The sequence below is a fragment of the Amblyomma mixtum genome, chromosome 4 (assembly GCF_055824585.1).
Source record: "Amblyomma mixtum isolate Tamu chromosome 4, ASM5582458v1, whole genome shotgun sequence".
Taxonomy (NCBI): domain Eukaryota; kingdom Metazoa; phylum Arthropoda; class Arachnida; order Ixodida; family Ixodidae; genus Amblyomma; species Amblyomma mixtum.
Genome location: NC_143015.1, coordinates 132,672,117 through 132,696,819, shown reverse-complemented (window position 1 = coordinate 132,696,819; position 24,703 = coordinate 132,672,117). Strand labels below are relative to the sequence as shown.

The following is a 24,703-nucleotide window of genomic DNA, read 5'->3' as shown; positions in this document are numbered from 1 at the left end:
ACGAGTAAAACGAGAGGATGAAACATATTTTGCAATCACGAAAATAAAAGGGATACATTTCAGTGAAAGGGTATTTTATTTGACCTTAATTTAGGTTACATTACATGGTCGAATCTCTTGCGAAAAATGCTCGTGGAAGAATATTTTCTGAGCGAAATATTCTGACAAAACGTGGAGCAAGGCCTTTAAGAAAATGCAGAGGATATGTAAAAGAAACTAACACACTGCGATTGACTGCATTAGTAAAGAGTGATTTGTACAAAACAAAATAGTTTGTTCTTTGTGCTGCACCGGCGTGAGTGCCAATAGAAATGATTGTGTTTCGTGATTCTAAAAAAAAAAAGCGACCGACACTCTTTTCCAAAAAGGCAAAAAATGGTCGTGAAGACCTAAAGCACTAAGCAGTGAGTATGCTAGCAACGAAAACCGCAAAGAGTTGATGACGCGAAACTTGGTATGACAGTAATTTGTGATCTTTACTAGTATTGAAAGCGGGCCTGTCGTATAGAGCTGCATAGACACGTTCCTAGCATATCATTGAGCGTCATTATTGTTAGAGCCACGTGGAATGTTTCGCCTTTCGAACGATACGCAGGAAGGATGCAGTGAATCCCTGTTGATCGCTGCAGCTGATTATCTCGTGAAACATGTTTCAAAGAACCTGAGCGGTGCGTGGCTGTGTTAGCTCAAACAGAGGCAGTGAGTAATCGAACCCATGGCCTGCAGCCGAGCTGCAATATGCCTTAACCACAGCATTCGCGACAAAGGTATGTGTACATCATTGTAACTTAGAATTTGTTGCAACTTCTACACTGCTTACGGGCGGCTATTCCATCGATAAAAGTGTTTCAAATTATTAATAAATTAGATGATGATTGTGAATTCTTATGCCGCAAGGGCATCTAGGGCTAATAAATAGCGCCATGGCACATGGTAATTAATCATTAAGCCAGTGAACGCAGATCAGCCAATCTATATTTTGCAGCAATGAAGAGCATTGAAAGGTTACGAGCTGTCCACGAGACATCTGAGTAAATCTTTCACTGACCGATGTATTTCATTTTCGGTTGAATTAGAAACAGACGCATTCTCAGACAAGTCATTCTCTCTAACTGAATGCGAACTCACAAATACACGCTTGCTTCGAACCGCTACTTATAGTCCGGAGAACTTATTTGCATAGCTGCAAGCTTTGCGGGTTCGAAATCGTTAAGATAATCCCTCATCCCAAACAACTGTTTAAGAATAAAAAAAAGTATTGAGATGGCTGACCAGCCACGTTAGCTGCATACTGAATGTCAGAAACGTTGGCTGAAAACAGGCGTTGTAAATACTCGAACTTGATTAAATTTTTGGAACGCTTCCCCTCGACGTTAGGCGCTATGCACCTGATGCTGCTTTGACTAGTATAGGAAAACACGATTTGGAGGTGACGACTTCCGAGTTAACCTGCTCAGTATAACTGCTTCAAGAAGGTTTGTTTGCAAGAGGGCTGCTACAAACACATGTGCTAAGCTAAATGAAAAATTTCTCTATCTTGCACCGCCATCTTTGTTGCGCACAAAGTGACCATCGCATCAGGGGATTGTTGGTCCGTTTTAGCTTGAACGAAAGGGATAACTTTCAAATCGCGCTAAGCTGTACAGTATCTCGTGGTAATACCAGAGTCCTTGAATACTACTGCAGTTATACTTTGGCACCTCGGATTCTTTTGAAAGAGAACAAAATGAAACTCGAAGTACGGATATGCCGCGTGTAGATGTTCTGTCCCGCGTTCATGGCATCTCCAAGATTCTCTAACATATGCCAAACAGTGCATTAACCATGACTGCAGACGGTGCGTTGTACTTGGTTCTTAAAAGTGCCACTAGATGGTGCGTTGTGAGACAGAAAAAAAACAGAATAAAACCGTGGAATCACTCCACCATAACATTGTATATGTATCATACCACAGTCCACCGCTTTCCTACAAAGCGAAATGAACAATTGCATCGAAACTGAGCTCGATGTGCATTACGTCTTGAGGGCACAGAAGAAGGTCGAGAAGGCCTAAGGCGACATATCTCAACAGGCTGCATGTTTGGAAAAAACAACGACGACATCGTCATTCTACATTGCAGTCGTGAAATACGCGCGGTACATGTCGCATAAAGTATACTGAAATCGTGTCTGCATGAGAATGGCGAGCTGGGCTAGTCGGTATGAATGCACATTGAAGAAAAAACGGCGCACAAACACGAGTCCCGAACATGTCTACTTCGGCGAGACTGAGGCCATGCAATTGCCGCTTACTGGCTGTCAAACAGAGCACAGTGTAGAAATCGTTTGTGGTTGCGCTGGAATGTAATAGTGGCCCTTTAGGGTATACGAACACTGCGGCTAATGTAACTGGTGTACTTAACCAGTGAGAAGTAATGCGACAGGCTTTGGATGGAAATGTCGAGTATAAGCTCACAACAGGATTCGTAGCCAGCATGTCTGAATAGATGATTCGCTTGCACAGGTCATCAAAATAATGTATTAGTAATAGGAATGTAGGAATGTAATAGTGGCCCTTTCGGGTATACGAACACTGCGGCTAATGTAACTGGTGTACTTAACCAGTGAGAAGTAATGCTACAGGCTTTGGATGGAAATGTCGAGTATAAGCTCACAACAGGATTCGTAGCCAGCATGTCTGAATAGATGATTCGCTTGCACAGGTCATCAAAATAATCTCTGAAAGCCCAAAAACCTCAAACATTGCTAAAATGCAAGGAAAGCTTGCGTAGTTAAATATCTTCATTATGCCGTGATATTGCGGCATTTAGCGAATACTCTGTCGTTTCGTTCGTACAACTGTCTGATCCCTCTGACTTCTATTTTGCACTCACAGCACCATGGAAGTAGAGGTACTACTGAATTCGTAGAAGTAAATTTCTAGTCGCGCCAGTAGTTTCCAGTTACAAAATAACATTGTTGGCCCCTGTAGACGACGACTGTGTGAAAATATTTTGCTGGTCACTGGGCAATTGGGCAATTGATCACTACACCGCTGCTTAAGGCGTGCATTTGGAAGAAGTTCATCAACAAATGATCAATTCTAACTCCGTATGGAGTAGATAATTAACTCTATCTAACTTTGCTGCGTTTCTTACGAGTATTTTTCTTCCGAAAATAAAGAATACAGAGCGCAACGTTTTTCTTTTCTGAACGCACACAACACTCGCATTATTGAGAAGCTCACACGTGGCTGTCCCGAAGACCGTTCACGTCATCCGGAATCACGTCCGGAGTGCGGGCCACAATTGTCTCCGTGGCACCGGATGCTTTACCGTTCGTCGTTCTCACCACAACCATGGGCATCTCGCTCGGAGCGGATTCGCTGCTGGATCTGTCACACTTCAATGCCACACTCTCCTCCCCTGATGTCGCAGCCTGACACTGGAGCCTGCGGCTGGTCTGGTAGACGAAGAGGAACGCTACAAAGATGATGACGCCTACAGGTGCCATGACGTAGCCGACCAGGGTCACCACGAGAAACCTGTAGGACAAGCCTAGACAGACGCAGAAGAAGCCCACCGACGACAACAGGACGCCGACGGTTGCCATCCAGCACTCGACACGGGTGGTCGCCGTCATGTCAGTCTCGTCGGTTGGGACGAACGTCACAGTGGTTCTTGTCGTTTCCGAGGGCACCTGGAGAGGCCCACCGGAAAGATTCGTTGTCATGGCTACAAAACGTCGGTCTGAAGGAGCTTTCATTCAAAGCACTTGTCTTATACAATCACCGGATGATCTGGGTTTAAGGCTTGTAATGCACAAGGAGGTCGAAGAGAAATGCTATATAGATGGAGCCACTGTTTTTCTTTGACTTCCTGGTCTTTTTTGACCTAGGCAGTTTATCTCAGCGACGACCACTTCGGGACGCCGGCAGACATTTAGTTCTTTAGTTAGCAGGAAAACAGTATGAACAGTGGCTGATTTGAGGACCAGCAATGGGTGTGGGGGCTACTGATGGGCTTGCAGAAGCCCGGTAGGCCCACCAATATTTTGTTCTTTGATAGGCAACTTTTGCATGATAATCTTGAATATTACGGCGTTGGGATGCCAGAAAGCTCGGTAATGGTTCGAATGCCGCTCGAATAACACACGACCAGTCACTCACTTGAGAGCCAGTAATGGGAATGAAGAAGGATGACTTCAGGGAAGAGCAGTAGACCTGAGAACTAGTGGCTGGCAGACCGGAGTGGTAATCAGAATTCTCAGATGCAGTCGTCGGGAAGAAGCAACAAAATTTTTCCGGTCTTCTTTGAAAACTTTCAGTAGACCATACGCGGAGATCTTTTCTCTCCTATCCAAGGTCGAACGGCACGCTCTGAGAGGACGTAAGGTGCTAACTGGCTTCTAGCTTGGCTGTTGTTTTTGCGTGGATGTTAGTAGATCACTATCTTCGTGCTGGTTCAGCAGAAATGGCGGCAGTCCGAGCACCGCGCGAGTTTTGCTCATGCGATGCTTTCTGCTTGAAGTGACAATGGTGTCCTTTATCTGTCACCGACGTTGCACACTCTGGTCGTGCACTTCAGTTTCCAGCCCGCGCTCCGATGCCATGGCTGCGCTACGACTTCGTTCGTGAGCGGCGGACGCCGGGGACGAGGTGCTGCGTGAACGAAGATCAACGTCAAACACTATTCATCAGCGTGATTCGCTTTGAGTCCATAGGCTATCCATAGACGTTTCTGTACACTCATAGATATTCTATAGCCAAATACTATACACTAGTCTATAGACAACACAAATCCCATGGATAGCTTATAGACACAATAGATATCTAGCCATATACATTTTGTGGACTTTCGACTTCAGAAAGTCTATACGCTATGAATAGCCAAAAATGAATATATATCGGAAGGCAATAGGGTCTATGAGAAGTGTGTATAAAGTCTGTAGCCCATTTTTATAAGGTAACAACTCAGTAGAGCATTACAATAGCTAAGCACTGGCTCCGACATGTTAGCTAGTGCGAATAAAACAGCGGACAGAGACAGAGAAACAGACGGGGCAGTGTTTCTCTCCCTGTCCGCTGTTTTATTCGTCCTAGCTAACATGTCGCAGCCGGTTTCCCAACACCAACTAGCCCAACTTACTTGCTTAATATTAACATTAGATAATGACGAAACTTTGTGCATTGGCTTAACATCGGGCGAACGACGGCAGATCCAGTAGCCGGAACTTACCCAAGAATTCTTTCTATTCTTGCCGTTAAAATACCTCCATATTGAAACCAATTTAGGCCTAAGATGGTGCCAGTGTCTGTCAGCGTTGCGCGGTCGTTGGTTTAAGTTTGGTTCGTTGACTGGGGAGAACAAGAACTCTTTTTTGTAGTAAGAATATTCCTGCTGTTTTTAAAGTGAAGATCTATGATAATGCACACGAAAAGACTACTGTCTACACAAAGCGAATGTAGCTTTCAAGGAGACATGGATAAATGATTATTTCCCTTTCGGCTCAACTTTGGTTACATATCTATATGTGCAAATAAAGTGACGCTGGTTCAATTAAAATTTTTCTTGACGAAAGAAGAGAAATTTAATGCATGAAAAACGAATTTATAAGTAGCCTCTTTTTCTCAGCGATCATCACCAAAAGAAAATCGTTATTTCTATACAGAAGGAAACGATATAGAGCCTGTCATTGGACGAATTCTTTTTTTTTCTACATGAGGTTAAACCCTACTTCTTACGTGACATCTGAAGTTTCATAATGCGACTGAAGCGGTGCGGAGCGTTTTTTTCGGTACAAGATAAAACAGGTATTCTCTACTTTTAAATACGGAATAAAATTTTTGACTCGAAATCGCGGTTCTTATAGTAAAATCTCAGGAGAGTTGAAATCTGGGTTAGTTGGCACATACTTAAAAAAAAAAAACAGCCAAAAAGACGGGGACAAAGGAGAGACGAGGCATACACACCGACACACAACGTCGTTGCGTGTGCCTCGTCTCTCCTTTGTCCCCGTCTTGTTGGCTGGTTTTTTCTTTAGTAAAATCTGTTTCGCTCTTCAAGGTATACTGAAACATGCAAATGCCGGCAATACTGGTATGTGTGGGGGTTTAATAAACCGGCATGAACAGCAATAAAAAATAACATTGAGAACAATAATAATTTAATCAATGTTTAAAGTAATGTCTAGAAACAGCTAGGAAAAGTTCGAAGAAAGTCGGAGTACAGCACGAATGCGATACATGCAGACAAAAAATTGTAAATCGTAGGGTTTAACCTCCCGAAACAACACATGAACTATGAGGGACGCCTTAGTAGAAGGCCCCGTATTAATATTATGCACTACAAACACAAAGGAGTAAAAAAAGGGACTAAGCTGTCCTCTATCGCACACCCTTTTTACTCCCGTATAGGCGTATTCGTGTTTAGAGTGATCTGACATCGTGAGCTGATAACGTTAGCTGATATCGCGCAGCACATGGTGAGTTTTGCGTCTCGCCTGCATTCGAAGCACAAAGGGCGCCTGTTCAAATACATAATTCATAAAATGAACTGTATAAATAAGAAATGAGAACTACATTAGAAATAATTAGTAATAATACTATGACAATAATAATAACAAAAACACCCCACACTTTAATTTGGTGAGATAAATTACCTGCAGTCTTGTGCGAACGCGAATCATAACTTTACCCATTTTACAGGAGATACGAAAATTTGTGTTTCGAAGGTGCGACGAAGGTATCCTCTGCGGTCAAGCCGCAGGCTCCCAAGCGGGCGACATAGCCTTTTACGCCCAACAAGGAGGACTGATGCCAGCAGCGTCCCCGCAAATGGCTGTGAAACTTGCCATGTGCTATGCGAGGTACATCAAAGCCCAAAGTGAGCGTCGCCACTAAAGCACTGGTAAGCTTTCTCAGTAATAAATAAAAAAATACCACTTGCCGCTGCTGCCACAGCCCTCATACTCGTCTCTGTCCATGGAACGCAACGCAAGGCAGCTGTTGCAGTCCGCTGTCAAACCAACTCATCCTCGCTTGCAGAGGAACTAACGGCGCGATGAGGTTCGGTTGACAAATGCGTCACACAGTGTTACTGGGTCTCAGATATCACGCTGCTTTTGGCTTTCACAAGGGTTTAGAGACATACACCGCGCACTGCTGTCCCCGCCTCGCACCGACGGGTTAAAAAAAAAGAAATTAACTTACGAGTTCGCCCGTTTGCATGAGTATTTAGCACCACAGGCCCTAAGCTAAAAACAGAGCTCAGAACCGTTTATTTATTCTAATGCACTTCGGTTACTGCAGAAAGCAAGCGTATAATTAGCTCAAGAAAGGTGTTCAGCGACACTGGATGTGGGCAATAGAAATACCTGTTTTTCACAGCCTAAGATGGCGCACGCACACACACACACACACACACACACACACACACACACACACACACACACACACACACACACACACACACACACACACACACACACACACACACACACACACACACGCATACACGCACACGCGCGCACACACACACACACACACACACGCACACACACACACACACGCACGCATACACGCACACGCACACGCACACACGCACACACGCACACACGCACGCACGCACGCTTTACCTTGTGGCAATGAGTATAGCCCCGCCAAGTGTTGCGGAGCGGAAATAACGATGCGGAAATAGTGATTCAGGGCTGGGGTGTGGGAGTTCACCAGCTCTGAGCCGCGATACTGTTATCGCTGAGTTTCCCGGTTAAGCAGGAAGGCGTAAGTGTTGTCAATATTTGCCTATGAAATGTGTGGGCTTAGAATAACGGATGTTATTGGACAGCACCCCGATCATGCGCTCTCAGTGTTCATGACCCGCCGAGAGTTTGAGGGCTCTTGCCTTCCACCTACGTGCAGCGGTGTCAAGAGGTGTTTCGACGCGTTTGACGACGGCCACGCACCCCGTGCGAAGACAACTAAAATAGCGCGAGGCACGCAGACATGGCCACGTACTCTTCTGACCCTGTAGTTTTGGGTGGAAACATTCTCTCTCTAGTAGGCTTCCCCTCATCCCCTACCCCCTTCCTTCAGCTATGCTCTCCTCCCCTCTACTTTTTGCCCCCCCCCCCCCCCATACACACACGCAATTTTTGACTAGTGTTACTCTCCCTTCCTCCGTCGCAGAGGTGGCTGTGCTTCTGCTCCCCCGACACATTACGCCGCCATCACCGACGCCGCAGAAGCGAGAATCATGACCTTAACAGCTCTCGCTGTTCAGGTCCTAACAGCGAAAGCAGAACACATTATAGAACTGAAATTCTAAACTTGGCAAAGAATACGACATACAGACACTGACATCTGTGCGGCTAATTAGCGGCAATCATGCTGATACGGCTTTCATTTAGTCTATTAAACGAATAGGGCAAGCGTTAAATATGCCCTTCGAACGCGAAGGGAACAGATGCCTTTTTTTTAAAAGATATATTCTACTCTGTCAGGAGGGCCGGAATAATATAATAATAGACCCACTTCACGGTGCTCATTGCGCATGTGCACAGCTTGTGGAGCGGCCATGATGCATATGATTCTTATCGGTTTACCGCTGCTGTGAGCCTGGCGGAAGACTAAAGGCAGGCACTAAATCTAGCCGCAATGGGGCATTTAACCGTGCGTATCGCCCTTTGATGTTTTCCCTGAAGCACTCAGTTGGCTGCATTTTGTACGACGAATGGTACGGAAATTAGCGCTATATTTTTTTATTTCGCTGTATATAGCTAAAAAAAAAAGCACCGCCCTTGCCAAAAGTAACCAAGAAACAGGGTTTGCTTCTCAGCCGTATAGCGAAGCACCAGCCACTGTGGTGGCTCATTGGTTATGGTTCTCGGCTGCTGATCTGAAAGGCGCGGGTTCGATGCCTGCCGCGGCGGGCGCATTTCGATGTAGGCGAAATGCTGGAGTCCCGTGTGCTGTGCGATGCCAGCGCACTTTGAAGAACACCAGGGCGTCGAAATTATTCCGGAGCCCTCCACTACGGCGTTCCTCATAGCTGAAGTCGCTTTGGTTCATTAAGCCTTGTAAAAACAAACCAAGCCTACGGCACCCCTAAAGAAAGACTTGAAAGGAGAGTACTAGAGGTCTCCTTATCTTACTGAGATTTATTGCCTAAGGGGTGCTTTAAGTTCTCCATTACACGGCTAAGAAACACGGCATGACGCTCTTGGTTACCTTCGGCAAAGACAGTACAGCTCAGGAGATACTTAGTTTTGATTATGAGGTGTAGTGTTTCACGGGCCCCTTCCTATATAGTTAGATCTAGGGAGGGGATCGTTAACCTGACCTGCTCGAACGTTCCCACCTCCCTCTCCCCTCATTGGCAGAGGGCGTTTTCTTCGTGGGTCTGAACTGACATGCCTGAACTAAGCAGTGGAAGACATTTTATGCCACTTACCTTACCCCCCCCCCCCCCCCCCCTTCTCAATTAAGCGAGAATATTTCTGTGGAAAAACTGGAATGACGCCTAATTGTGTCAACGAATGAATATCAACAAATGCATGACACATACATTCGCGTTTCTTACGCGTTTAGAAAGCTATGCCTCCTGAGGCAAAAACTTAAATATTCTCTTTCCATCTTAAAATTCCAACGTAAAACTACTGACAATTAAAGCATACATTAGGCGAAAGCTCGAGAATGCTTTGATTGTATGGGATTCATTTACTAAACTTACATTAGCAATATAGAGAGGGTTCAGAGAAAAGCTGTTCGGTTTATTTATTCAAAGTTTAAAACCACCGACTCCCCAACTCGGCTTATGGCGGGTAATAATATTGAATCTCTTGACACGCGGAGAAAACACCGTCTTGACTCTCTTTATTCTTTGCTTAACCACAAGTTAGCTTTGGACTCGGCTCAGTACTTATCTCCTTTATCCACCCGACATACCGCTGGAGGCGAAATTTTAGAGGCCCGTGCACTGCGCGATGTCAGTGCACGTTAAAGAACCCCAGGTGGTCGAAGTTTCCAGAGCCTTTCATTACGGCGTCCCTCATAGCCTAAGCCACTTTGAGACGTGAAACCCCAATAAGCCAAACCAAACCACCGGACATACTCGGCATCATCAGATTGACTCCTAACACTGTATTATGCAAAAGCTAACTGTTTTAAGTATTCGTTTTTCCCCGGACAATACCCGATTGGAATCGTGCTATGGCGTCATTTTAGTTTTGCAGCACTTGCCGCCTTTTCTTATGCATATTTTTCTTGATTGGGTTCTGCATCTTTCTGAAATACTCTCATCAATTTATGCCTGTCCTCCTTGGAGCTCCCTCTAAGATTTCTCACAAAGGCCGCCAGACTCCACAATATGTTGTGTAGCACACACTGGCGATCAATAAATAATTCACCCCATTTAAGGAATCCACAAAGAAAATAAGCAGGGCTGTACTTGAATCAGTCTGCCGAACTGCACTCAGGTAGCAGTCGCTTCCGACTTGGAACAGCGGTTCGCTCCGGACTACAGCGCACGTTGCATGTGGAATGCTATCAACGTATTTTCTCCTGACAGCGGCTGCGTATGGTTTTAAAACAGCTGTTCCCGACAGTGCAAGGTATGTACGCTGGGGCGCATGTTGAGCTGTTAGGCTGGCTTTGCAGGTACGGCACAAAACTAAGTGGACGCGCGAATATTAGCTTCAGACAGCGCTGTTATTTATTGTTTTTTTTTACAAAATACTGCAGCCCGAGGGCCAAGAAGTGTGGGCAATATTACAAAAACAGTGAAGGTGATAACATTGTCCGTACGTCAAAATTCAGCGAATAATACTCTTCACAAGGATCTTACATGCACATTAAAAACATGTAGGCAGCAAGGTGTAACAGGGATCGTTCGTAAAAGAGCACTGTCCTAGAATAAAAATAGCAAGTAAAATGCACGAACAGCAAGTAAAATAAACTGAAGATTCGCGATAAAGTATACGCATGACACCATGGAAGTTGCGAATCATGTTTAAATACAGCGCGGCCGAATGCCTTTGAGCACAGAAAACAGTTTTCTGACAAATAATGTTTCTTCCGGTCGCGGTAGTCTTGTTACAATAGCCAGATGCGGCATAGAAAAAAAAGAATTCGCGGGCTTTTTATGCTACCTTTCACGACGTTGTTTAGGCTTTATGCTGCGCAGATCATACCGTGGATGGTGCTGATGTGAGTTTTTGAAAATAAAAGGTGATCAAGAGGGGTTGCAGGTCCACTAGTGGCAGTAATAACCTTTTCTTGCCTGAATTGGGTCAGCGACATATTGTCATGCCGTGCTTGAACTGCTATGTTGAATAGTGCTTGTAGGTAGCCTTGTATATAGCCCATAAATCACTCTTGCTTAAAGCGTGGGTACGTATGTCCGTTTGTCACTTCCTCATAGATAACTCCTTCAGGGTATTATATAGCCCGAAACGAAACAAGGCGCCAAGCATGACTATGCTGAAATATTTTTTTACATTGAGCTTTTCTGCCCGAAATTTCGGGCATTTCCAAGCAATGATACTCTCGGGCGTTATACCCGGTTTTTTTTTCTTTAGCACAAATAGTCTGTCCAATGTATGCAATTTTTTGTCTATAGTGCCACAGGTCATCCTGACTCTTAAAAATTGTTACTACCTAAGAGATGTGCTATAATTATTATCACCAAGAGCTCGGCAAACTTATGAAGAATTTGGCAATCTCAACGTATCGATTTCCTCCCTGCAACTTAGTGGTCCTTATGAATCGCCGGATGAAATGTTTGTGCGGCTTTTTGTGGTTGACCGACCGTACTTTTTAAAACATTAATTTGATTTTTGTATTTCAAGTTTCTGCATTAGCACCAGTGTGTCGATTATCGTTAACACCAAAGCTGATGATGAAGCTGTACTCCAGTTTAAAGATCGTTGTAGGTTGATTTCTTTAGAGTTTTTTTTCTTGAAGCCTGCCAAATCCGGGGGGGGGGGGGGGCAAAGTCGACAATTTCTGATCCCTTTTTTTTAAAAGGTGTGCCACAAGTCTGATGTTTAGATGGTTCTAGGTTTTGCGGAGTTTGACGTCCCAAAGCAGCTGAGGCTTTGAGGGCTGCCGTAGTAGAGGGCTCCGAATAATTTCGACCGTCTGGTGTTCTTTAATCTGCACTGACATCGCACAGTACACGGACCTCTAGAATTTCGCCTCCATCGAAATTCGACCGCCGCGGCCGGGACCGAACCCGCGTCTTTTGGGTCAGCAGCCGAGCTCCGCAGCCCCTGAGCCACCGCGGTGGCTCTGAGGTTTATACATGGAGATGGAGGCGTAAGACAAAGAACGCAGAGGAGTTCTCACAACAAATTACCTATAATGAAGCGGGTGTGTTTTATATTTTTGTGATCATTATTATTGAACGTACATCAGGGACCCAAATAAGACGCAATTACTTGTTTGGAAACGGCGTGTCGTCATGGGGCTTGACCTAGTGGGGAAAAACGTCCATTATGGCCTCTAAACCACCTGCTTCGCACACGTATTAAACGTTTCCCTACCGGCTTTCTTCTCGCGATTACAGCAGCTTCGGTGCCTGTCGCACCTGCCGCACCACGCTGTCAGCAGCCAAATGTTCTCACCCCCCCCCCCCCCCCCCCCCCCCCCTTAACACACACATACCATTCACATCTGCGTGATTTACGTATACGCCGTAAGAGGTCTATAGAATTTATCCTATATCATCAGTCTTTAATAAGATCTGCAATTTTACAGAAAGTGGTATGGGCACAAATATAGTTCACTGACGGTTATCAAAATGCGTCCAGCAAAGCTTGCAGAGACGGGTGCAGTGCGGTGCTTGCATCGTAACCAATAATAGGAAGTGCGATGAATGCATGAATCTATGATAGCAAAGGAAATGCGAGCGGAAGAAATGAGTACCCAAGCCTAAATATTAAGCCGGTGCCGTTTATGAGCTAGCGTGCTATCTAGTGCAGCAAGCAGCAGCAGCAGCAGCAGAAGCAGCACTAGAACAAACGATCGATGCCATTGCGGCACTTGCCTATGGGGAAAGACGCCGCCACTGCAGGCGCCGGCCGAGCTGCTGGCCCGGAGACGAATGCAAGTGAGTGCGTTTGCACGGCGCCGTCGGGCTCCTCGGGGTTTGACAAGCGGGCCACGAGCGAGCCGCGGAATAAGGAGCGCGCCCGCAGCTGCGTCTCGCGAAAGGCAAGCGGCTGCTTGCGACGGCTGCATAGCGCTTGCTTGCTTGGTGCCTCCGCTGTTGCTGTTGTTGAGGCTCATGCTGCTGCTCCCTTGTGCGGGTTTCGCGTCCCGACGGCGTATTTACAAAGCGTGGCCCCGGCAGAGGGTCTGGCCTTCCGCTTTGCGGGTCGTGCTTGTAGGGGCAACCCCGAGGGTAATAAACACACTGACTTGATGGCTAAGGAAGTTTGTGTGTTTTAGCTGCAAAAAAAAAGAAAGAGAGAGATGCCTAATGACGAGCATAGAGCGAGAGCACTTTTTTGGGGGATCACCGGACGCTATTGTACTTATCCTTGATGCCTTTTCTTCCTTTTTAGTTTGATTTGTTGTTTCACATCGCAAAGCAAAAACAACAAAAAACAAATATTCGTTATGAGGAAGGAGAAGACCCAGTAACAAATTGTAGTTCGAGGCATAATAAACGAATATGAAAATGGGCCTCTCCCACACCACTACTTTTTCGCGGGTTCAGTCCAACTTTCGATGGACGCCTCCATGAGGCAGTGAGGAAAGCGATGGAGGGGGAAGTGAAACAAGGAAGAGAGAAAGGGGTGCCATTTTGAAGGGTTCTGAAATAATTCTGACCAAATGAGTTTCTTTAGTGTGCACCAACCCGCCGCAGTGGCTCAGTGGGTAGGGTATTCAGCTACTAAGCCGGAGTACCTGGGTTCGAACCCGACCGCGGCAGCCGCGTTTTGATGGAGGCGAAACGCAAAAAGGGGCCCGTGTGCTGGGGGATGTTAGTGCAAGTTAAATATCCCCAGGTGCCTGTTAAATATCGCCAGCCCTCCTCAACGCCACAGATTTTTCTTTCACTCTTTCACTCCGACCTTCTTCCGACCCCGTCTGCCAAAATTGTTACCAGGGAGAAATCGCCACCCAGGCTCACATCCTCTGGGGTTGCGCGGGAAATCCGCCCCCTCGAACCTTACTGCCAGCTCCCTCCGAAGACGGATGGAACCAACTCCTCAGAAGGCCAGACAAGAGCATCCAACTGGCACTCATTTCGTGGGCCCAGGCAGTCGCCCCCACCTGGGGACCACACCAAGCCCACCTGCCCTAAATTCCGCCAATCTATGGCAATAAAGTTGTTTCTCTCTCCGTTCCCTCAAGGCGCGGTTCAGGTGTCCACCGCGATGTGAAAGAGTTGCCGCGCCTTTCATTTCCTGATAATCATTTTTGCTCGGCTGAAGTTTAGTACCAGCTCTTTAGGGCGTTGAAATTGACTATCCGAATCATCACATATCCATTTGAAGAAGTGGTTAGGATATTTTTCGAATCAGAAGTTCTGGGCATGAAGGCAATGCGGAGTCAATGTTGGTTCCGCGAGATAGCAGCTTAAGAGCAAGTAGGCGGAATAAAATATTGCAGAAAATGAAAGTGATAGCCGGCCTCAGACACTTCGCTTCTTTGGCACACATTTTTTTTCAAAAGGAAGCAGGTAAAGATATGCAGTCGGCGCATGCTGATATTGTTGACCTAGGCACAAACATTTGCTTTATTTACTACTGCTACTAATACCAGCGATGGTCGCGGTCGCCATCAACTGCATTAGAGAAATAAAGACTTCCCCCTGTCGCCAGACGCAATTGGTATTCTTTAGATGTGGCAACGCAATCTCAGAAAACTACCTAAGCCCGCCATTAGAGCGCACCTTCGACCACCCACGAAAACGCTTTCCTTCTCTCGCTGTACATTCTGACATTCTAATAAACCACCGGTTGTCAGACCTCGCAGGAAAGCTAAGTACAGTATGTGCCATACTTAGAGGGAATACTGCAACGCTCTGACGCCGGCACCTGCCAAGGGGCTGAATAAGGCGAAGGAGCGAACTCTGCGGCGCCTGCAGACAGGAACTCTTCTCTGTCCTGCCATAGCAAAACACTTCGATGCGAACACAGATGGCGCTTCCCTCACTGTGGAGAGATCTGCGATATCTTTTACGTGGTGTGGGCATGTGAAAGATATCGCAGATCTCTCAGAATCCTCACCTTCCCCCTTCCCCCACCCCCACCCGAGAGGCATGGGAGACTGCCCTCCTTAACTGCTCCACACTGGAGTCCCAAAGGGCTCTTCCTTGTTCCTTTTAAAGTATTCCTCAATTTTTATTTATGAGTCACTTGAGATAAGCTTGAATGAATTTGTAACCGACTTGGATCTGCACCAAACCCCGGCCAATGTCATCGCTACAGAGGCAACAACAACAACAACGACTGTAACGCGAGGCATGATCACACAATGGTTTGGCGGTACCTAAAATAGGCAGAAGAAAAAGCGAGTGACAAGGTAAGTAGCAGAGATCGGATAGATAGAGGCTGAATAATAGGCTGATTGAAGCTAGGTAACCGGAAGTAAAAAATGAGATAGTAAGAATGAATAACATTCGGGCTTTCGTACCTTATCTTTTCCTGGCTGCCTGATGGGGTTTTCTAGTCAAGCCCATTTCCCCTGGCTTTTCATCGAAGGTTTTCAGCCTCACTGGTGTATTTGTTCTTCATTTCGTGGCGTCGTAAACATGGTGCAAAATAAGATGTTTATAAACCGACATACATATTTAAATAATCAATTATATCTCTACAGCATAATCGAATACATCTCTTCCTGCCGCTCATAGGTATCCGGAAACATTCAAACCTCATTGGCTTTTCATGCTGGAAATTGTTCCGGTGTTTATTCCCGTAACGGAACTTCACACATGTTTTGCCTAACTTATTCATAAGCGATGCATAAATGACCAGCAGGACTGCACGCTACGCAGTGTCTGGTTGCGAGTCCACTGCAGTCGGGATCGAAGATGAGGCCAATAATTGCAATGGCTCTTTCTGAGCTCCAGACTTGGTGTTAATAAAAACTCTTTTTCTATTCCTGTCGCTGTCTCAGGCGTCCGAACGGGGAGAGGGTTATTGGCAGTGGCACTACACAGCCTGACATCAGCGCAAGACGCGAGTTCTTTCGTTCTTAAGGAAGACGGAACGTGTGCTTAGGTTCTCACAGTGCGTGATATATTGATACGTGGCGGCAAGCCAAGGAACCGAACGGCATGACGACCGATGAAATATGATTTTAATGGCTGCGGGCCTAGCGCGAGCTCTCCGTCCCGCGCCACGGCCCGCTTCTTCGTCGTCTACTTCGCAACATTACCCGGGGCCACCGAGCGACCGTCCCGATCGATTGCGTGAATTCTGAAGCATGAGCTGACGGTGAGGATGGTCAGAAAGGATAGAAGAAGATGAAAGGCTTTCCACCACGATGGATGAGATGGTCTGATGAAGAGTTTTCCCCGGAGCGTCAGGGCCAGCGGTCGGTCGCCCAGGGCCGAAGGTCAAGGTTTACAGACTCGCCGTGTAGCTTGGGCGGGGGTGCTGTCTTGGCTATTGTCGTCGTCGGGTCATAACTGGTCTGGTCCTGGTCGCCGTGTCTTATGTTCGGGGCTGGGGACGGGGCAGGGGGGAAAAGCGGTTGGTCGGTTCTGGTCAAGTGGAGCTGGGGAGAGCCGGGCGGCGGAGTCCATGTCCCCTAGGCCGACGACCAAGGCGAGCAGAAGGCGGCGGTGCTCCAGGGACAGGATGAAGATGTACCCCGCACCTCACACCAAATGATACGCAGCGGCAAGCCAAGGAACCGAACGACATGACGACCCATAGAGTTTCTTACTATTACCTAGAGGGAAAGCTGGCAGCTCGTCTATGGGAGTTTGCATGGCGACCCCTCGAGACCACTTCAGCCACCATGGGCGCTCAAAGCATCATGGGGCGTTGAGCTACTTGTTGCTGAACTACAACTTTTGGCCAAAAAATAATAAAGAAATAAAGCTATAAGATAACTACCAATGTCCTAACATTCAGTATCCTTCCTGTAAATTGCAACAAACGAGCAGAAAAGCAGGTAAATGCAAAGTTTGCCCAAAATATGAGATGGCTAGCTTTCCTATTGGCCAAGTAATGACCTCTAAAAAAGCTAATATTTCGTAATTAGAGGCGAATTTTTAAAAGTAACTATGTTTTCAAAAAAATGTTGTTGCTTAGACACTTCAAGAGGTTTTTTAATGGCATTTCGCAAAAGTGAAACCTTTTATTGGCGTCGTGTGCTATTGCGTTATCACTACTTTGTCTTTTGCGCATTGCGTTCGCACGAAAGTCGTCTGCGCACCCACAAACAGCGTTTTCGGAATGAAACATCTCAGTAGTGCCACTCCGTGTTCCCAAAAAAATAGGTCTGTCCCGCACCAAGTAGCTCACCGTCCCATGATGCTTTGAGCGTCCATGGTGGCTGAAGTGCAGCGCTGCCAGCTTTCCATCTAGGTAATAGTAAGAAACTCTATGTGACGACCAATGAAATATGATTTTAATGGCTGCGGGCCTAGCGCGAGCGCTCCGTCCCGCGCCACAGCCCGCTTCTTCGTCGTCTACTTCACAACAATATGATTTGGACACGTAGCAAGAAAAGGGAAGTGAACAACCACAACGACTAACAAAGACTCCAACCAGCGCATGTTGTTAAAAATGTCGAAACGCTTAAGGAGTGGTTCGTATACTGGGCATTTTTAATGACTGTGGTGTAATCGCAAGGGGAACTGCTATTTTCGAATGCTTAATTATGCACGACTCGCAGATGGAACAAAACTTGAAGTCAGGCAAGATGGTGCATAGCTTTTGGAAGAAATAACAGCGCAAAAAAGACATACACAAAAAGGCCGAGGAAGGCGCAGGACATACACAGTAAGGCAGAAAGCAGAGTATCTTGCATTCCATGATAAGCCAACAAAGAAGATAAAATGCAAGTTCACTTCAAACAATGAAGTCGAAAGTTCATAAACAAAAGAAAATATGATGATGGGTGATTAACAAAAAGCCCTCATTGTTTAAAAAGTGGCTTAACATGCCGTGCAGATACATTTGCCTTGCGCTTTTCTGAGGGTCTTCCTCTGGCGGATGTAAATAGCGCTTTTTTGTACCTGCCACGATGGGAAGGTTGTGATGACTATTTTTGTTCCCCTTTCGTCCCAGTCATATGCGCGAGTCTTTTTAATTAATCATGAACCGCCAACTAGCCCATTTTTCTGCCTTGACAGTTATGATGCCGTCACGACGTCACGTGTCATCTCTCGGCCAATCTCCGTAGCCCATCGTGGCAGATGGGCAACCTGCCTTTTTTGTGACTCCGACGGACGGACGTCGGCCTTTTTTTCGAGAACGGGGCCTCTAATACTGCCGCAATAATAAATTTCTTGCTATCGTGCTGCCTGTATGCTTCAGGTTATCGTGAATCTCATCGTCATGCAGAGGATATGATTATGACCTCATTCTATCCGAGATCCACGCAGGCCAAAGCCCACTCCAGCCTGTGAGCTTAGGGATCAGTAAGTGCGTAGAGTTGAGCTAGATGGTTAAGCTTAGACTTCTGTTTTGGCTTCGTATTTCCTAGCCTCTTTTTGAAAGGTGGGAGATGGAAAGTTATACGGTCTGGCTCACGGACTTACTCAAACTGAGGTCCGTGGCAGTCAAACTGAAGCTCGTGACGGCTCCAGATCACTCTTAACTCCTGATGACTTTGAAAAACGGCCTCATTTTAAAGGAGGCTCTCGATAATTTACACGAGGCTTGACACTCACTAGGGCTCACAAAGGTTCAGGCTCACGTAGCTGCATTGAGGGAAGAAACACAGAAACATTTCATATCTATGGCTGACGGGCGCAAAAAAGACGAAAACGGCAGAGAAGAAAACACAACACAAGCCCTTTCTTTTTTGCGCTCGTTAACCATGAATACGTACCAACTAGCCCAATTACTCAGGTTAAGGGAACAGTTACATGCTTAAGACTGATTATGAGGTTTGTGGCCTGGCTGTTCTTATCTGAGGTCACATGGGCTACGACACGATTCGGAGCCCGGATCTGAACGATGTGAGTGCGGGGACCTGTACTCCAGGCACCTGGCAGCCTGTCGAGTCTATTTAGAAAACTTCCGTCGCAAAAAAGAAATACAATAAAAAAAAGAAACACTTACCGAGTAAACTGTTGCCGTCAAGGTGGTCGCGTTACGTTCAATGAGAAACCCGGAACCTGTGCAAGACTTTTCCTCCTTCAACGGGGCTTCGCGGAACACGAAGGAATGAGCATAGCTCCCTGTATATCGTCGCTGCCGTAGCCAAGCGACAAGCAACTTGAAGTCGCAGCTTTTTCGCAGAGACGACATTGCGTCCTTATCGGCGCCGCTGTGTTTGGCGAAGGTGTGTTTGACTTCGTCGCACGAAGTTGACGGGATCCGAATCGGAGCTTGACCTTTACGCGGCTAGAGTACTTAGTGCGCCTAGCTTGCTAGAGAGCTGAAAGTTTTTTCCGTTTTTTTTTCACCATTTGGATAGAAATATTCATATTCGGGGACAAAATGTGCGAAAGGGCTGGGTGCAGAAGAACGTACTGTTGAGATGCGTAGTGGAACAAAAGCATAAGGTCTAAAGATCTCCGACGCAAGCTTTACTAAACTTTTCTTTGAGACAAAAAGAAATGTGCTTTACCGGATGTTTCCAATTACTCAGTACAGATTTTTCTTTCAAAACTTGTGACTGTTGGGTCACTGTGATCTCCTCATGTTTATTTTCGTGGTAGTATAGATTGAAACGATTAATTATTAATGCGAGAGCATTTTATGGCTATGTCGTGTCAGCAGAAAGTGTCCGCATAGCATGTCCGAAAATTTTGTCCGCACTATTACGTCGTTCTCTGAAGATAAATGTGTGAAAATGTAATGATTGTGATAGATAGTCTGTGATAAAATGTTGCCGCGGGAAAAATTTGGTTTATGAGGTGTAATTAGTCAATCAGTTAAACGCGAAAAATTCTAGAGGCCCGCGCACTGTGCGATGTCAGTGCACATTAAAGAACCCCAGGTGGTCGAAGTTTCCGGAGTCCTTCACCACGGCGTCTCTCATAGTCTGAGTCGCTTTGGGACGTTAAAACCCCAATAAGCCAATAAACGAAACCAAACGCGAAAAAGTGCACTTAGACGTCAAAATAGCCGTGGACGTCGATATAGTACATGGGCGTCAGAACAGCCATGGACGTCGATATGGTATGCGGACGTTTTGCTTTCGCATTGCTCCAATGCGGGCCACCGCAGTGATCTCAAAGTTTTGAAAATTAACCAATGACCTCATTGATCCTAAGCCACGTTTTTCTTTTTGCAAAATTTCTTCTTCCTGAGCAACCTCTGGCGAAACATCATTAACTGCCGCTTGCCACGGCGGGCAGTTTGCTCACAATCCGGTGGGCAGGTTGTGATGACGTCATAAGGTAGAGAGAGAAAGGAATTCTAATGAGAGGAAAAGGAGGAGCGGTCGGCGGGTGGCAACATGGCCCTAGCCTGCTACTCCACAAGGCAACGTTACATAGGTGACCGACCTGCCACTTAGGATGCTTCTCTAGGGATTTTGTGGGGATTTTTCACTCACGGTCATCGATGTCGACGCCGGTGTCGACAACAGACGCTGACGACGACGTCGACCTTTCTACAACACGGGCTGCTTAACGTTATCGCGTTAAAGCCCTCGCTATTCCGATATGGCAGGACGACTGCCCCTCGTAGGCGATGATCTCGGGCTCGACGCCAGGATCACGACGCAGTTTCTGTCAAAACTACACATAATTCGGAAAGCAGCGCAACTGCTCCAGTCCAGAAAACACATAGAAGGAACGGCGGAAAGGGCGACCGCAGCTCTGGCTCTCAACTGCTTATCCAGGGGCAAAACACACATCTTGTATATGCGCTCTGATCTGCGCAGACAGTTCTGAGCGCATATATATATATATATATATATATATATATATATATATATATATATATATATATATATATAGTTACCGAGCGCATATAATTACTTGCGCGTCCTACGCTACTGAATTTCTTGTTCTAGAATGTCAGGCATTTTCTTAAAATATCGTATATTTCACATTTTTGTACTTAAGGCATCTTATCATGTTATATCACATGATAGCCGCCGCAGTGGCTGAGCTGTGCCATTGCGGCGGCAGTGATAAAAGTGGCCTAGAGACTGTCTATCGACTTCTTATAAACTGTATCGCTTTCCTAGAAATCTTGTTTTTCTTTTGTGCATTCATAGTCCATAGACTGTCTTAGAAGAAAGTCTACTGAAGGGAATAGCCATAAATATATAGATTGCCTATAGACTACAGCAGAAAGTTGAGCTAGTTGGTGCATCGTTGAATACAAGAACAGCGCTCGGACAGAGGACAAAGAATGAAGGACAAGCGTGTAGTGTGCGATTTCAGTGTGCATTAAAGAACACAAGGTGGTACAAATTATCCAGAGCACTTAACTACGGTGTCCCCCATAGTCTCAATCAATCTGGGGTGTTAAACCCCTTAAAACCGAAACCAAACCAACCGACCAGCCATAATTACTAATTATTGTCCTAGCCAAATCGCGCTGTGATTCTGTCCTAATTCATTTCGAACTTGCGCAGAATGCGAAGCAACAAATGCTATGCGGCCTTTACATATGGACGTCACTGCTCCTTGAGATAACATAGATCATTGAAGGCGTCTTAACGTGACCTAACTTATGGAGATTAGGACGTGTTGTACTCACATTCAAGGCGTACGACGTTCACTACCGATGCTTTGGCACACGTAGCAGAATATCTGTGCTCGGATTAAATATAAAACGGATTCCCTTTTCGTAAACTTCGATTCTCTTCAGTATTCGCTTTTCTTTGAGAAACAAACAAGGCTGTCGACGACACTACTCAGAAGCGTTAAATATTGAACTGAAATGTGCGAGGAAACAAATAAAACTATTACCCCGAAATATATGAAGGCTGTACTGAGGGCAAGGACTGAGACTCAAGGTGAGAGTATCCCCTTAAATACTTTAGGTTGCAGTGCCGTGACGATCTATACATTTGACTGAGAGAGACGTGACAGAGGAGGCAGCCGACTCAAGTGCTAGACCGTTTCTGCCGTTTGAAATACGGCCTGGTATCAGATTGCACCCCGTCTGCCATTGGCGGATCCTGACGTCACTTGTATGCTGTACATATCGACTCCACTTATAGCGTCAAGTGCTTCCAGTTTTTTATTTCGTGTTGCCACCACATAGCTCAACCTGTTCGTGTAATCAACCCCGACGCGTCCATTCTATGAAAAGCCAGCGATGAGCGGAGAATAATCCCTAACTATGCGAAAGAGTGACTTACTGGAAAGCCTGTTTCACAAAGTGGAAACAAAGAGCTAGTGGCTGTTCATAAGAAAAACGAGAAGCGACTGCTTTCGAAGCCTTCAAAGAAGACCGAAAGCGTTCAACAAGGAAGTAGCATGTACACTGTCGTGGCAGGCCCTTGATAGTGTAGAGCTGAAAAGGTTCCGCTTTCACCGAGAGCTAAGCGAACTTCAAAAGGCAGGAAGGAAAACAAGATAGCGCGATAACTCGCTTGTGCGAGATGACAACCCTTTTCGTTGGGCGTAGCCTGACGACAGTGGCTGTCAAGAGCTCGCAGATTCACAATATTCGCCTTTAATGCTGACTTTACCAATGATCCCAACTTCGGAGGGGGAGCGGAATGCGATGCTGAGTTGAATAACTTAGCGTCGCTTTCGGTAATTCATTTAGATGTAAACTTTTATGAGTTACCTGCATGGTCTTGTCAGATATTACTGCATGTGATGTTCACGAACAATATTCACAAACAACTTTGCGTGCATGAAACGCGCCAGAACTCACTGGTGGACAAACTATAACCTCCATGAACTGCCGGAGGATTACAGTCGCGTATAGTCTCGAAAAATAGTGAAAGCGATGCCCACCGAGATCTGTGAGACAGTTACTGCGCCATTTCCTTTCCTCAAAACCAGTTTTCAATTTTAAATTTTTTGTGAAGCATGAGGCATCACACATAAAAGGGAATGTAATACGCTTTCGGCTGGCACTGTCTTGTTACCGACCGAGCTGAACTGACGGCATTACTTATAGAAACAGTTCCAGTGTAAGACTGGAAAAAGCGTGACAGTCTTCAGATTGCCAAAAACGATGCGTTTAATATCTGCAGTTTTATTAAAATCGCGTGCCGCACTGTAATCAGCGAATGCATACACGCGCACAGCTGCGCTTCAGGTACTCCTCCGGGTACCCCCTCTTCCCTTGGAATTGGATCGCCTCTGTGCGGAGTACAACCTTTTAAACGGTGTAGATCCCGTCACCTTTGGAGGTCACACTTACCTACCGCCCGATATGTTGCCCCGCTTTGATCCCTGGTGCGACCATCCCTCTCTGGCTTCCTCATTCTCCTTCACCCGTCTTCTCCCTTCTCGCTTTCCCTCTCAGTCTTCCCTTCCCGGCCTTCACATATTCGCGGATGGCTCTTATACGTCCCACTCTGCGGGTGCTGCTTACGTCGCATTCTCGTCTTCTGGCGCGCTCAGGAGTGATAGTCGTGTTGTAGGGTAAAGCAATTTTCCAACTCAAGCGAGCTAGTAAATCGCAAGTCAAGCTTTGTGAACTCGTTGCTTGATTGGCTCAAGCAACTCCCTTTCATTAAGATGTACGGTTCTAATGCGATGGGCTCTGAACTATTGGTTGAAATGCAAGCTTTGCTTTTCTTTGGTAGTATTTTTAATAATATTATATGTAACCATTTCATTCGAAAAAATTAAAAATGGGGGGGGGGGGGGGTCACTGAATATCCGCCTTGTAATCCAGGGTTTGACGGAATTCCATCTGGTCAGGTAGTGCCATGGTAGAATGTAAACTTGGGTCACTGGCCACGTCAAAAAGGGGGTTAGTTGACGTTTCGGAACAGCTACGGGTTCCTTATTTCAAAAACAAGCAACCCGTAGCGATTCCGAAACGTCAATTAACCCCCTTTTTGACGTGGTCAGAGACCCAAGTTTACATTCTACTAATATCCGCCTTAAGGGTATGATGCGATACCGTTTATGGGTAAATGATTGATGCAGAATTGGTCCCTATTTCGCATTGCTAGCTCCCTGACAGTCCTCATACCACTCCTGACGCAATGATGCAGTGGTTAAGCGATGCGCCACTGCCCTGCGATGGCAGGCGCTGCCACCTGTGAGGCTTGTGTGATCCAGGGTGCTCTGCCCGAGCAACATCTTGCGACTAGTCTTTGATTTAACTGCCACCTTCCAAGGTGGTCAGTCTGCTCATAATCCGGTGGACAGGTTGTGATGACGCCGCAATGCCACACGACCTCTGGGGATTCTTCGTGGATTTTTCGCTCATGGTCAGCGACGCCAACGACGACAATGGCTTTTCGGCGGCACGGGCTCCTTAACGCTGCCGCGTTTACAGCAGACCTAATGGCGTAGGCCGGGGTCTTTATGTTTATTATTCCTCAACTGGTTTATGGTTTGGTTTATGGGAGTTTAACATCCCAAAGCTACTCAGGCTATGAGGAACGCCGTAGTAAAGGGCTCCGGAAATTTCTACTACCTGGGGTTCTTTA

At 46.2% G+C, this 24,703-nt stretch overlaps 2 protein-coding genes across 2 annotated transcripts in view; one reads left to right on the top strand and one right to left on the bottom strand.

The window, feature by feature from the left end:
* Nucleotides 1-24,703, top strand: part of LOC149348260 (gamma-aminobutyric acid receptor subunit beta-like) — an 83,710-nt gene that overhangs the window by 1,462 nt on the left and 57,545 nt on the right. The gene's annotated exons all lie outside the window — the stretch shown is intronic.
* Nucleotides 58-19,368, bottom strand: LOC149348261 (uncharacterized). The gene is made up of 2 exons (XM_089588037.1): nt 19,231-19,368; nt 58-4,639 (listed from the first exon to the last, which is right to left on the bottom strand). The coding sequence occupies exon 2, from the start codon at nt 3,742-3,744 to the stop codon at nt 3,223-3,225; it is 522 nt and encodes a 173-aa protein (XP_089444163.1). The 5' UTR covers nt 3,745-4,639; nt 19,231-19,368; the 3' UTR covers nt 58-3,222.

Coding starts and splice junctions, on each gene's coding strand:
- LOC149348261 (XM_089588037.1), bottom strand. CDS start 3,744: ATGAAAGCTCCTTCAGACCGACGTTTTGTAGCCATGACAACGAATCTT.